General features: G+C 36.4%; 1 protein-coding gene across 1 annotated transcript; it reads right to left on the bottom strand.

The window, feature by feature from the left end:
- Positions 1 to 1,926: 1,926 nt before the first annotated feature.
- Positions 1,927 to 12,277, bottom strand: LOC136233183 (calcium permeable stress-gated cation channel 1-like). The gene is made up of 13 exons (XM_066022788.1): positions 11,897 to 12,277; positions 11,640 to 11,782; positions 11,193 to 11,522; positions 10,945 to 11,091; positions 10,264 to 10,399; positions 9,952 to 10,053; positions 9,687 to 9,806; positions 9,500 to 9,580; positions 6,382 to 6,722; positions 6,054 to 6,299; positions 4,805 to 5,129; positions 3,736 to 3,969; positions 1,927 to 2,545 (listed from the first exon to the last, which is right to left on the bottom strand). Exons 3-13 carry the CDS (start codon positions 11,501 to 11,503, stop codon positions 2,282 to 2,284), a joined length of 2,307 nt encoding a protein of 768 aa, XP_065878860.1. The 5' UTR covers positions 11,504 to 11,522; positions 11,640 to 11,782; positions 11,897 to 12,277; the 3' UTR covers positions 1,927 to 2,281.
- Between the last annotated feature and the right edge of the window lie 2,605 nt (positions 12,278 to 14,882).

The following is a 14,882-nucleotide window of genomic DNA, read 5'->3' as shown; positions in this document are numbered from 1 at the left end:
AAGTTAAGGGGGTAAATAGGATATTCTATGAGTTGGGGGGATAAATGGACAAGTTAAGGGGGTGAGAAATACCACTTTTATAGAGTTAAGGGGGTAAATAGGACATTCGATAAGTTGAGGGGATAAAATGACCAATTTGGACAAGTTAAGGGGGCTGGAGGAGTATTAGGCCTAGAATGTATATTCAAAATTGGCTTAATGCTTCTCCAGCCCCCTTAACTTGTCCAAATTGGTCATTTTACCCCTCCAACTCATCGAATGTCCTATTTACCTCCTTAACTCTATAAAAATGGTATTTCTCGCCCCCTTAACTTGTCCAAATTTGTCATTTTACCCATTCTCAACTCATCGAATATCCTATTTACCCCCTTAACTCCATAAAAGTGGTATTTCTCATCACTTATGATCCTATTTACCCTCTTAACTCCATAAAAATGGTATTTCTTATCCCTTTATAGTAGTCAAAAAAAGTTTGAAAAGAGAAAGAACGAATAAAAAATACAAATAACAAGCACATTAATATAAACAAGTTAAATACATTATATATATAGGGATAATGTACCAAAATAGGCCTATGATTTTTAAGGAAATATCAATTTAGGTTCCACTTACAAAATAGCATAAATATAGGTTTAACGTTTAAAAAAAGTTATCAATTTAGGCTTCGATAACGGATTGTAAGGGGTGAAAAATACCACTTTTATGGAGTTAATGGGGTAAATAGAACATTCTATGAGTTGAGGGGAGAAATGGACAAGTTGAGGGGGTAAGAAATACCACTTTTATGGAGTTAAGGGGGTAAATAGGACATTCGATGAGTTGAGGGGGTAAAATGGATAATTTGGACAAGTTAAGGGGGATGTGGAAATATTAGGCCTTCAAAATTCTTATAAATTTTATTTTATATATATTTATAATTTAAATAAAAAAATAAAATTCAATATATTTAAAGTATAAAATAAATATAGAAATTGTAAAACAAAAAAAACTGAAACTAAATAAAATATTGCTAGTTCATCTAGTAATTATTAAAAATAAATATTTTGTTCCTTATTTCGCACCAATTACATAACGAATGTTTCTAAAAAAAAGATTTCATATTTTTTGTGATTTAATAATAAAATTAGAGATTAATTTTTTAAAATTCGGTGATGCATTTAATTTTTTTTCTCCAACTCGTACAAAATACAGTATATTATTTAAATTTTTTTCAAGTCTAATCATATGTTTGTGATATGTTATTAATTAGTGATAAAAAAAAATGAAGCACATAGAAATTGTAGATGATAAGATTCATAACGGATAAGATAATTTGGTTAATTATTTCTCAAATTGACTCAACTATGTGTAAATTGCTTTTAACTGCCAATATTAAGATAAAATTGACTGAACATACAAGAACCTGTACCTCCAAAATCCATAGAAAAACGGTTGCTATCCCCAAAGCAAACTCATTGAGAACTGTCAGTTCCATTCTGAATGAATAGAATTCGACTATTCACGAATGGAGACAATTGTTCAAGAACAAGGGAGGTGGAAAGAAAATTGACTATCAAGAACAGCAACTAAATCAAACAAGCACGTATTATTTTGTTGAAATTTTACGTAACACTCCTAACTAATGAAAATCGTTTTGAATACCATTACATTACATGATTGGTGGAAAGAAAAAATATATATACACGTATCTTGAATTCATTGATCGGGAGTATTACCCTAAAATTTAGCGTTACTTCTTGTAAATTCAGGGGAAAAAAGCCAAAAACAACCATTAACGGTTTTCCAATCTAAACTACAAACGATACTAATCAAATACCGTCCTAATCTCAACCATAAACCAGTAAATATAAACTATAGCAACCAGTAAAAACAAGAATATTCAATTAAAATCAATAAATAGAAAGAAAATCAGCTATCAAGAACAACTCAATCAAACAAGCACGTAATAATACTCTGTCTTTAGGAAAGTCCAGAAATAACGATAATCGATACAAAGAATAGACGAAATAATGCTAAATTTCACGCGGAAAAAGAATGTGTACAAGGGATAAAAAAGCCAGAAACAACTATACAACGGTTGCGCAAAACTAATCTACTACATGCACAGAAAAATCTACCTTGTAATTTACATTCATTCTTGAGAAATTCAAACTAGTAGTAGCACCTCAAAATCCAGATATTCAACTGGCCTTTTCTTTTTTTCTATACAACAAATACTCACTATTTTTCATCCATTTTAATTTACAACGCTTCACCGCGCCTGCCTGCTGTGTTTTACGAGTTATGCCTCCAGATCTTCTTTCACATCACTCAAATTTGGGGAGGAAGCACCGCTGACTCTGCTGGGCACAGGCGTGTTTCTTCGTGATTGGCGTTTGGTAGGGACTATAATTGACTCAGTTTCTAACTTTTCACTTATATTATCCCCATCTTCATCGTCTTCATCGCTTTTGAAAACTGGATGCTCGTACGCGTATTGAAGGTATGCTTTCAAATTCAAGTTCGGTTCCCTCGCTCGTTCAAGTGTGTCTTTCATCATTGCTTCCTGAAAGCAAATAGATATGAATCATGTCATCTATATGTCAAAAAAAGAAAGAACAAATTGACACCGAAGAATGGCGTGACATCTTCTAAGAGTTGTTAAGAAGACGGTTCTCCGACACAATAAGACTAAAGGGAAAAAACAAGTCTCTGAAGGGGGAATGATTCTACACATATCCTTGTTACGACATTAATTCTCCCGCAGTGAAACTTAGGCATGTCCATATTTAGGGCTATCAGTTAGTTGGGGATTCTCCATCCCCGTTGGAGACCTGACCTGTTGGGGACGGGGAATCCCCGATTGGGATCCGCATGGAGCGGGGATGGTTTTGATTTTGTCCCCGACAGTCGGTGACGGGGCGGGTATGGTTATAAGTGTCCCATCCCCATCCCCATCCCCATCCCCATCCCCGTCCCCAACGGATCCCCGACTAAATACCTGAATATTAAAAATAAATAAACTAAAAAAATGTGCGTGATTTAGATAAACTAAAAAAAACAAAGTAAAAGATTGAGTTGTAACCTGGTTGGTTTAAAACGGAATGTGTTATAAAAATAAATTAAGATAGATAAAGTAAGAGCTCTAACTAGGTTGATTAAAAATAAAACGGAACATATACAATTAATAAGTAATGCATGCATCAGGGATGGGATCTTGGATAATCAAAACCTTGAAAAAAAAGTGAAGAAATTAAAAACTTAAACGGGGATGGGGATGGGGAATCCCCGATAGACCAGTGGTCGGGGATGGTTAATGCAATCCCCGCCCCGCCCCGTCCCGTTTACAGCCCTATCCATATTCCCAACAAAGGAATTTTTCGGCTCTTGTACCGAGCTAAAACTGTTAATTTAGCCATTTTACTTGTTGCATCTGGCCCTTGTACTTCTACTTTTAGGAACATTTGGCCCTTATTAGACGGATCGTGTTAGACATGCTTTATACGCGCTGTTAATTTGTGCACGATCAAAGTGGTTTCATGAAGTATTACGCTGACACAGTAAAGCACGTCTAATAGGCCTTTCCCTCGCATTTTCAATTAGATATGGAAATATTTAGCAGCTCATAATCAACTTGAAGCTCTTAAAGAAAACAGACACGAGAATAAACGAAACAAGCCAACAACAACAACAAAGCCTTAGTCCCGAAATGATTCGAAACAAGTTGTAACGGATTGAGATGGTAGAAATGCATACCTGTAACGGATTTTTAACAAACGCAGGTTCATAGCGGCCTTTGCAGAATCTATAAAACCATATAGTGAGTATAGGAAGCGCAATGAGAAATGGCGTTGACTGAGCCGCTTCCTTTGTACTCAACAATCCAATCATAAGCACTTGTGATATAAGAAGAGCAATAATAATGCGTCCATGAACATCGGGCCAGAAGGCTGCACCGCTTTCGTACTCTTGGTTGTAAACATTTATGATCTGCAATTTTCACATACAAGAACGAAGAGGTTAAATAAAATACATAACCCCAAGGTATAATGTGTATCCGCCACATTTATATAGTAGAAAATCTCATAATCATAGCAGTCTCTCGGTTTTTTCTCCCATTCAAAGGCAACATCTAATTGTTGCAACTCAAAATGTCAAGCATGTCTCAAATGGCCGCGTATAGAGCTGTAAATGAGCCGAGCCGCTCATGAGCAGCTCGGTGTTCGGCTCGATAAAAGCTCGGCTCGATTTGTAAACGAGCCGCTCGTGAGCACGATTTATTGGCTCGGTTCGTAAACAAGCCGAGCTTGAGCAGACCAAAGTTCGGCTCGAAAGCTCACGAGCTCGATTAGAACATTTATGAACAAATTTTAGTTTTGTAAAAAAACTATATTACATTTTCTATTAGATGAGTTCGTTTACAAACATAATAAATGAGTAATAGATGAACTATTTGTAAGCATCCTATTTATTTATTCACGAACTTTGCTTGTGAGCTTGTTTATGTACACAATTAAAGAGCTATTTGCGAGCAAACCACATAAATATAATTAACGATTTATTCACAAACAATTCATAGTTAGATAATTTTCTTAATGAACCATGTTCAAAGAGGATTTTAGACTCGAAACAAGCTCGAAGCTCGGCTCGAGTTCGTTTATTTTCTAGTAAGCTGAGCCGAGCTTGAGCAAGCCAAAGCCCAACTCAAGCTCGGCTCGATTACAGCCCTAGCCGTGTATGCTGATTGTGATTCGACTGGCAATCTTTAAGTCGCTGAAATTATTTGATGGACTTTATTCATACAATAGAAAGATCGAGTCATTACCTGATGACGGAACACGACATAAGCGAAGCCAAAGAAAATGATTATGAATGGGAGGAGAATCGGTGTTACTGTTGCGTATACAAGACCTAAGAGAAAATAGAATTGTATACGAGGTTCCCCAATGTTGAAACCGATACTACCAGGATTCATAGCCTCTTCCCTATCCTTTTCCGTCTTCACTAGAAACCAATTTTTCAAGTGGAACATAATTAGAGGTTTCAACATCAAAACTTCTGCTGCTATTCCGGCCCATCCATCAACCATTATGTAAGTTATGAAGAAAGTTGCTTTCATTGGAATCGCCACACCAATTGTTTTCGGAATGCTGTAATGTTTATAAATTAAAAAGAAATAGGAGAAGTACGAATCACCATTGAAATTTAAAGGCTTGTTCACAAGAAAAGATTAAGCAACAAACATATATAGTCTTATCAAGAAGATGCTTCGAATTCCAGGAAAAAGGCGTATTTTCGGGCCTAACTCCACCCCAAAAAGGTACCGTAAGGGGAAGATTGCCTTACACATATAAGTAGTTTAGTGAACCTATGTGAGATACTTAACACGCGCACCTTAAGCCTAGAGCAATCTATAGCGTAAGTAAATCTGCGGGTGACCCAATACGGAAATAAATGACACTGATATCATATGGAAACATAGAATTCCACCCGAAAAGGATTGCCTCACACATATAAGGCCTTAAAGCTTACTAATTAACCAATGTGGGATAGCATTCCACCACTATTTAAGCCTAAACTTGTCATTTTCGGCTCAAATTGTCTAAAAATAAGACAGGCCTAAACCACAGGCAGACATGTGCCCAAAATCAATGGAATGCACACTGGTGCACTACGCGCCCCCGCTAAGCGGAAAAGGACAAGTTCTAGGTCAAATTGATTGAAAAATATGATTATAAAATCTCCTTGATATCTAATTGAAGGCTATCATTTTCGGTGCTTAACAATTCACACCAGTTCCCAAATCAGTTGCCAGTTAGCGGAAAACCGACTAAGAGATAAAGGGCAGCCCGGTGCACTAAGCGCCCCCACTAAGCGAGGTCCGGGGACGGGTCCCACCACAAGGGTGTATTGGGGGCAAGCCTTCCACTGCCAATTTTTTGGCAAGAGGCTGCTCCTAAGACTCGAACCTGTGACCTCTCGGTCACACGAGAACAGCGTTTACCGTTGCGCCAAGGCTCGAAAACCGACTAAGCCGTAAGATGAAATATTTGTAAATGGTAGGAGTAACATACTCATTAGCTGACTGCTTTAGAAAAGTATTGAGTTGTTCGAATGCAGTTCCAGTAACTATGCTCCCGAGGAATACATTCACGATGTTGAAAAAATAGAATCGTGTTGCTGATCTCCTTTCGAGAGATGACAGAGATGAGAAGCCTTCAAATTTAGACATGATCATCAGTATCGTTGGTAGGAATATCAGGAAAATCTTCAATGCAATTCCAGGTAGAAAACCTTGGATAACCGACTTGATAAATTTTCTGCATTATTAGCCGAAGAAAAGTTAGTATTTATTAAATTAAAATAAAAATTCTTACGGGGAAGAAAAATAAGACTACTAACAGTTCAATAAGGGGCTTCAAAAAGGAAGCTCGTTTCTCAATTCCTTCGATGCTTGCGAGAGATTGCACAAATGCGATCGGGATCATGAAAAAGAAGGTTAGGAAAAAGAATGCAACACTCATTATCAGCCTCCTAATGGTGAGTGAAACATATGGTATGGCTAGATTTTGCCAATATACATCACGTGGTTCGGGAGCCCATTCGGTTAACCACAAAGTTGGATTTCTCGATTGTTGAGTTTGTGCACAAACAGCTGCACCCCATCGACTTTTGAATGAAACAAATGCGGCTGGCATGATAGAATTTGGATCCTTTTCGACCCTTTCTCTCTCCTCTGCTATCTGCATAAGCAACATGGACAATTCATTACCGAAACTTAGAGCTTTGATGGTGATCAAAATTTAAACTAAAAGAGAGAAGCATAATTGTCATCCTCGAACACAAATTTCTCTCTCTCAATTTCTTCTCTATCAGAAGAACTGAAGAAAGATCGGCTATACTTGTCTCATAAAGCTACTCGGTACAAGTTCCCAAATTAGCAATCACAAAATGCATGACTTGCAGTGCAAATAAAATGTTACGAGACTGCCATGTGTATATTAAATAGCCCAATTTTGCTGCCAGGATAGAAAATTTAGCTTAATTATGCTCTCATGCTTAAAATCTAATTCAATTTTACCCTTTTCTCCCACGGTAGGAGTTAAATAGCCCAATTTTGCTGCCACGGTATAAATACTAGCTCAATTATTTCGTGGAGAAAGGGTAAAATAATTGAGCTAGTGTTTATACCATGTGGGAAAAATTGAGCTGTCTTGTGCAATGAGGACAAGATTGAACTTCCCAATTTTGCTCCAGGTAGAAAGTCTCAATTATGCCCTCATGCTTAAAATCTAGTTCAATTTTACCCTTTTCTGAGTAAATGTTGATGAGAAAAAGTGATCGTATTCCGTGGAAAAAGGGTACAATAATTGAGTTAGCCGTTTTGTGCAATGAGGACAAGATTAAACTTCGAAGTTTAGCACTATAGGACTGCTGTTCCAGTCTGAATCTAGTGTAAGTTTGTGTTTGTTCGATTTGGGCCTTTAGCCAGATCTCTGAATTTGACAATAGTACTGCTGTTCCTATATTCTTTATTGAATAAATATACCATATTGCTTGATAACTGCCTGTTGATTACATAATCAACACATAAGTTCCGATTGAGAAAAACCTGAATTCGTAATATTTCATTATTTTATGTTAATGCATGATCTGTATTTTTAGATCCCTAGCAATCCGAAGAAGTGAAGACTTGCATATGGTTTTCATTGACTTGGAGAAGGCATATGATAAGGTAACAAGGGAAGTACTTTGGTGGGCCTTAATAAGGAAAGGCATTTCGCGGAAATATATTGACATCATAAAGGACATGTATGAGGGAGCATGCACGAGTGTACGTACCAGACTGAAGAGTTCCCTATTACGATTGGTGTGCATCAAGGTTCTGCACTAAGCCCATTTCTTTTTGCCGTCGTTATGGATGAACTATCGAGTTCACTTCAAGATGGTATACCATGGTGCATGTTGTTTGCAGATGATATTGTGTTGGTTGATGAGACGAAAGAAGGCGTGGAGAGGAAGTTGGAATTATGGAGACAAACTTTAGAATCTAGAGGCTTTAAGTTGAGCCGAAGTAAGACGGAATATTTGGAGTGTAAGTTTAGCGGCGATGGGAGTAGGGAGGCAGAGACCATCACCCTAGATGGGAGAGTTGTACAGGCATCGGATTGCTTCCGGTATTTAGGATCTATTATCCAAACGGATGGAGAAGTAGATGGAGATGTTGCTTATAGGATTAAATCTGGGTGGGGGAAGTGGAAGAGTGCTACGGTTTCCTTTGTGAACCCGGCATGCCTAATAGATTGAAGGGAAAATTCTACCGCATGGCAGTCAGACCAGCATTGTTATATGGTACGGAGTGTTGGGCAGTGAAACACTGTCACATTCATAAGATGTCGGTGGCGGAGATGCGTATGTTGAGATGGATGTGTGGTTATACGAGAAAGGATCGGTGAGTAATGAAATAATTAGGACAAAAGTAGGGGTTACATCTATTGAGAATAAAATGAGGGAAAACCGACTAAGGTGGTTTGGCCATGTAAGACGAAGAGCACTTGATGCGCCGGTTAGGAGGACTGAAGAGTGGCAAAGAGATGTAGTGGTGAGGGGTAGGGGAAGACCTAAGCAAACTTGGAGGAGGGTGATCAAGAGTGATATGAGTTTATTGGGGATTGAGGAAAATATGGTAGTGGATAGGACAGAGTGGAGGGAGAGAATTTGTGTCGCTGACACGACTTGATTTCACGGTTTTATATGATGGTTCATGTTAGCCGACCCCGAATCATTTCGGGACTAAGGCTTTGTTGTTGTTGTTGGTAGACAGTTTAGTTCAATTATGCCCTCATGCTTAAAATCTAGTTCAATTTTACCCTTTTCTGAGTAAATGTTGATGAGAAAAAAAGTGACCGTATTCCGTGGAGAAAGGGTAAAATAATTGAGCTAGTGTTTGTACCATGCGGAAAAAAATTGAGCCGTTTTGTGCAATGAGGACAAGATTGAACTTCCCAATAACCTTAGCCCAATTTTTCTCCAACAGTAGAAGTAGAAGGTTCAGCTAAATTATGCCCTCGTGCTTAAAATCTAGTTCAATTTTACCCTTTTCTGAGTAAATGTTGATGAGAAAAAGTGACCGTATTCCGTGGAAAAAGGGTAAAATAAATGAGTTAGCCGTTTTGTGCAATGAGGACAAGATTGAACTTCCCAATAACCATAGCCCAATTTTGCTCCAACCGTAGAAAGTTCAGCTCAATTATGCCCTCACTCATGCTTAAAATCTAGTTCAATTTTACCCTTTTCTAAGTAAATTTCGATAAGAATAAGTGACTGTATTCCGTAGAGAAAGGGTAAAATAATTGAGCTAGTGTTTGTATCACAGGGGAAAAATTGAGCCGTTTTGTGCAATGAGGACAAGATTGAACTTCCCAATAACCTTACGGTAAAAAATGACCTTTATTATCCCTATATCTTTTAATTTTCTAAAGACGTTTTAAATTTCTAAAGTCTTATGGTAGCAACTTACTTCTTTTGATAGTTTCTCAAGCTCTGTTGTGTAATATTCAATTGCGTCCACCTTTTCGCCCCAAAGTCCAAGAAAACCAGTCTGAGAACAAAGACGAACAAAAATTAGCTCAGAAATCAAATACTTAAAGGGAGTAGAAACATATTTCAACATGAAGCATCAGTCTCGAAAGACGCATTCAAAGTACCTTCATAGTCGGCTTCACAGATTGGTTCCTAGAATACTTGATTTGATAGTAATCGAACCAATTCTTCATCTTTTTTTTCTTCTTGACCAATTTAGCTAGTACGTTTGCATTGTAGACGACCTGCATCACTTCTCTAAATTAAGAACCGTTTTTGACAGAATAAAGATACCGGCTTCGTAATATTTAGGCTTTTAGCTAACAAATTCTATATTGTAAAAATCTCAAATTCTGCGGGATAGATAACCAATTTGGGCAGGAAAATTACCTGATGTGTAAGATACTGATCTGGATGATTAACCATAAAAAAGTGCTCCACGAGCTCACTTACAGATTCATCCGGATCTGGAGGAACGTTCCTAACGAGGACCTATGAAGAGCAAATTCAATGAGTACACCAAAAATAAAACTAACTTGAAGACATTAAGGAAGGACTGAAGCATGAATATCGTTCAATCAAATCCAGTTGAAACATTCAATATCACATTTTCTTAACCGAAACACTGGAATGTGCAACAGACAAATACACAATGGAAAACATAATTTTCAAAATTCACCACAGGCGGGTAATTTGTCTTACTGTAAATTGATCTGGACGACGTTTTTCCGAGGAAAGAAAGTTCAACCGCATATTAGCAACTTTCTCATACTCCTTCATTAACACAAAGCAGGTCCAGAAAGTAAAGGCGTATGCCATCACTATATGCGTCCAGAATCTGAAATCAAGAGATTAACATGATTTCAGCAATTTAGTCTAAATTTAGTCTAATAAAGTCGTGGAACAATTACTGGCCCGTGCATGAGTTAATGACATTACAATAAAGGAATGAAGTTGCGAAAGCATGGAGAAGAAGAAACTAATGCATAAACTGAGAATAATGTGAAAAGAGCTGCAACGAGATAAATATACAGAGGAAGTTTGAAGTAAGGGTCAAATTGGTCCTCAAACTTGGCAGTCAGGATCAATTTAGCCCAAATTTTATACATTTTTTGGTATTCAAATTGATTAAATCCGGGTCAATTTCTCAAATTTTGCCAAGTTTAGGGCTGAGTTGATAACTAAACTTTGATACGAGCTAAATCGATCCTTACTGCCAAGTTTAGGGACCTTTTTGACCCTTAATTCAAGAAAATTTGTATGCAACTACAATACCAACACAAGTATGAAAGACAATTCCTTGAATTTATATACAATAAACGTCGATTAACAAATAACTCGAGAAAACTAGCCAGCAATAAGGAGGACGGACAGTCCTCTTACCTATCCGATCCAAGAGGGATATTCGAAATGGAGAGCAGGTCGATATCGCTGAAAGTCACATTTGCCTTTGACAAAGTTTTATTGGTCCAATTCACCGGAACCAGAATAGCCCACGCGAGGCAAGTAATAGGAACAAAAATCTTAAGTCTGCATCAGCAACAACAACAACAAGAAGAAAAAAACATCAATGCCAATAAACTACATTAAGTAAACCGAAAAAAGCACGAAATAACTCATCATATCATTACCCTATCAAGTAAATTCGCAAGTAAACAGCAGAATCCAACCCAGCATGTTCAATAAGCTCAGGTTCAGGCATTCTAAGTGCTGCTGGCATCCAATTTAGAAATCTCAGATAAGATCTAAAGTCTAAATTGACAAAACGGGTCACAAAACCTGAGTGTGTAGGACTATTTCTCAACCCCTTAAGATACCATTTTGGGAAGTAAACCCTATCATTAAAGGGCTGCAATCTCAAAATTGCAAAAGCTATAAGGAAAATAACTGCACTTAAAAGATTTATAGCTGCTGAAACCCCAATATCCGCTAGATTCGCCATCTATATCTTCAATAACAATCTGCAGAAAAACAACAAGAATCAATGAAATTAAAAGCATACCCTATTCAATTTCACTGAAATTAACTAAAATTCCTGGATCTAAGCATCAATTAAGAAAGCCTCACAGTTTCTTTACCTTACTTCGCTGAAAATGAATTTGTTCCTCAATTCTAACCAATGGCTTCTCGGGTTTCGTAGATAGGGGGTTTTCAGAAAGTTGAATAAGGGAGTGTTTGGATTGCTTTTTATCTCAACCAAAGCAACAACTTCAATAACGATCTGCAGAACAAGAAGAAACAATGAAATTAAAAGCATACCCCATTCAATTTCACTGAAATTAACTAAAATTCCTGCATCTAATCATCAATTAAGAAAGCCACACAGTTTCTTTACCTTACTTTGCTGAAAATGAATTTGTTCCTCAATTCTCAACAATGGCTTCTCAGAGACCTCGAATATAGAAATTGGGGGTTTTCAGAAAGTTGAATAAGGGAGTGTTTGGATTGCTTTTTATCTCAACCAAAGCAACAACATGATTCCCAATCCCCACTAATTTTGGAGGATAAGTAGTGAGCACGAAAACATACACGCTTTTACTTCGAAAATCAATCAACCAATCTAGAACTAAAAGAAGAAGAAAATCTAAAAATCCAGATACTCGGATCGTTCTATAAACAAACAGCAAAGAGTATTATCTTCAATTAATGCAGGAAATCCGAAAGGGCAATAAATTATCGATGGAGACGGTGATGGGTATTACTAATTAGAGAGAGTAAAGTAATGATTTTTATATTAGGGTAAAGTGAGATTAAGATCGAGACTTCTCGATTTGGGTCCAGTAGGAGAGAGAAAAGGAGATTATTATTAAAAAAACTATAATAACTGTCGGTAAGGTGACACGTGGGTTTACCAACGGCTACTTCTGCAAATCGATCGGTTGTACGGTGTCGTGGTCGATAAAACGGTGGCGTTTTGGGGTTAATGATGGCGTCAGTGTAGTTTGCGTGGTTGAATCTATGGTGACAGCAAAACCATTGATGTAGTTGACCGGCCAGCCTGAATTTAATAAGACTTTTTTATTTAAAAAGTTTTAATTCTTTAATTTTGTTGGATTTTAGTTCAATTATGTTTTTGTCGCGGAAAATGAATAAAATGAAAATATTCAACTAATTTTAAAGTGTCATTTAGTTGTTAGATTAGGTAATGGGTTAGCGAACTATATTTAGGATGTAAACAAGGTGGGACAGGGCGGGGCGAGGATTGGAGTTCCCATCCCCGTTCCTCGACTAAACGGGAATTCTTATACCCGCCCCGCGAAATAAATAGGGACAAAATTTATCCTCGTCTCCGATTCTGCGGATATGCCCGTTTATCCATTTAAAGTTTAAAAGAATATTTGAAAAAAAAAATGAAAATAATAGAGAAAAAAAGAAAGAACATAAGAGAATATGATGAACAAATAGATATAGAGTGAAACGGGGGCGGATGTAGGGGTCAAAGGGGCATCCCCCCTCTTATCCCATTAAAAAAAAATAGAATCCAAAAATAAGGGTTAAAGTGCAAAAATACCCCTAATGTTTTGGGTCAGGAGCAATTTTATCCCTAACGTCTAAAATGGTACAATTTTATCCCTAATGTTGGAAGCCAAGAGCAATTTTACCCCTAACGTTGATAAATTTAGTCAATTTGAGAAATAATTCATCAAACTGTCTTCTCGATCATGAATAATAGTGTCTAAAATTGATTCAATTTATCAACGTTAGAGGTAAAATTGGTGCAAAATTACAAAATTGATATGCAATTGGTGCAAAATAAAGAAAAAAATGACTGTATTTTATAATAGTGTCTGAAATTGATCCAATTTATCAACGTCAGGGATAAAATTGATTTTGGCTACAAACATTAGGGGTAAAATTGCACCATTTTAGATGTTAGGGGTAAAATTGCACCTGACCCAAAACGTTAGGGATATTTGATGCGTAACAACCCGAGAATCCCGGAAATGGATGATTACGAGTCGGAAACATTATAATTTACGTTTTTTATTAAAAAAAATCATGAAAATAATGCATGACAATTGAACGATTTTGCATTTTTCGTCACCAAAATATGAACAATTTTGCATTTTTTGTTATAAAAAATTGAACAATTTTACATTTTTTGTCTAAAAATTTTTATGTAGAATTTTGCCCCCCGCTCCCTCAAATCCTGGATTCGCCACTGGAGTGAAATAAGGTATAACATTTGGATCAGATTAATCATAGGTTCAAGTTTTTCTATGCGTATTTTTTATTTTGTATGATTAATAATATGTTATCGGGGATTAAACGGGTAATCCATCGGGAATCCCCGCAAGGCACAATACGAGACGGGTTCGGGGATCCCCGCAGGGCGGGGATACCCTTTCCCATCCCCGCCTCGTCCCCGCTAATGGGGCACATATTAGTTCCCGTCCTCGCCCCATTTACATTCCTAACTATATTGCTCGCCAAGCACTGTTCAACGCTGGTTTATTTACAGTAAAACCTCTATATAAGAATACTCTATATAGGAATAACCTCTATTTTATTATAAAAAAACTCGGTTCCAACTTGGTAATAACCTCTATTACTAAACTCTATTTAGTAATAACCTTCCAATTATTATACAAATAGCTCGGTCCCAAATGTATTCCTATATATAGGTTTTACTGTATTTTTTTTATTGCTCCTTTCGTGCTTCAATGCTGGTTTATTTATTTCTTTTATTGCTCATTTATGGCTTCAAATTGTTTTATGTAAGATTCAACTCTTAATTCTTAAATAAATTTATTCTCTTATGTTGAGATTTATAAATATTTTAGATGGAAATTTATTTAATGACCTTGTTTGGCAAATAACTGATAGTTTTTAGCTGATTACATTAGCTGTTAGCTGATTACTTTTTTTTATTAGAACTTGTTTGGTAAAATTTAGCTGATTGTTAATAGTTGTTTGTATAAAATGACATACAAGGGTATGGTAAACTCTTTATTTGGAATTAAATTATACTTCATCCATTCCATTATATAGGTTATTCTAGTAAATTAGTTTTTTCTCCAAATATAAGTCATTTAGGATTCCAAGAACTTTTAGTTTAGTTTTTTGGTCAAAATATTAAATTTTTTGTATTGGTACATGTGTTTTTTAATATTCCAATGCTTATTCCCTAATAGTGATATGAGAAAAAGTTTTATTTTTTTTAATCAATATATTTTTTTTAATTTGTATGAAATACCCTAGAATGACTTATATAAGGGAATAAAAGGAGTAGTAATTAGGAGTAAAAATGTATTTCAAAAGAGATGGAGATATATACTCTTTTTATTCCACAATAGATGTCTGTTAAGGTTAAGACACAA

The sequence above is a fragment of the Euphorbia lathyris genome, chromosome 6, assembly GCF_963576675.1.
Source record: "Euphorbia lathyris chromosome 6, ddEupLath1.1, whole genome shotgun sequence".
Lineage (NCBI taxonomy): Eukaryota > Viridiplantae > Streptophyta > Magnoliopsida > Malpighiales > Euphorbiaceae > Euphorbia > Euphorbia lathyris.
The sequence above is the reverse complement of the archived record's forward strand: the minus strand, read 5'-3'. Positions and strand labels throughout refer to the sequence as shown.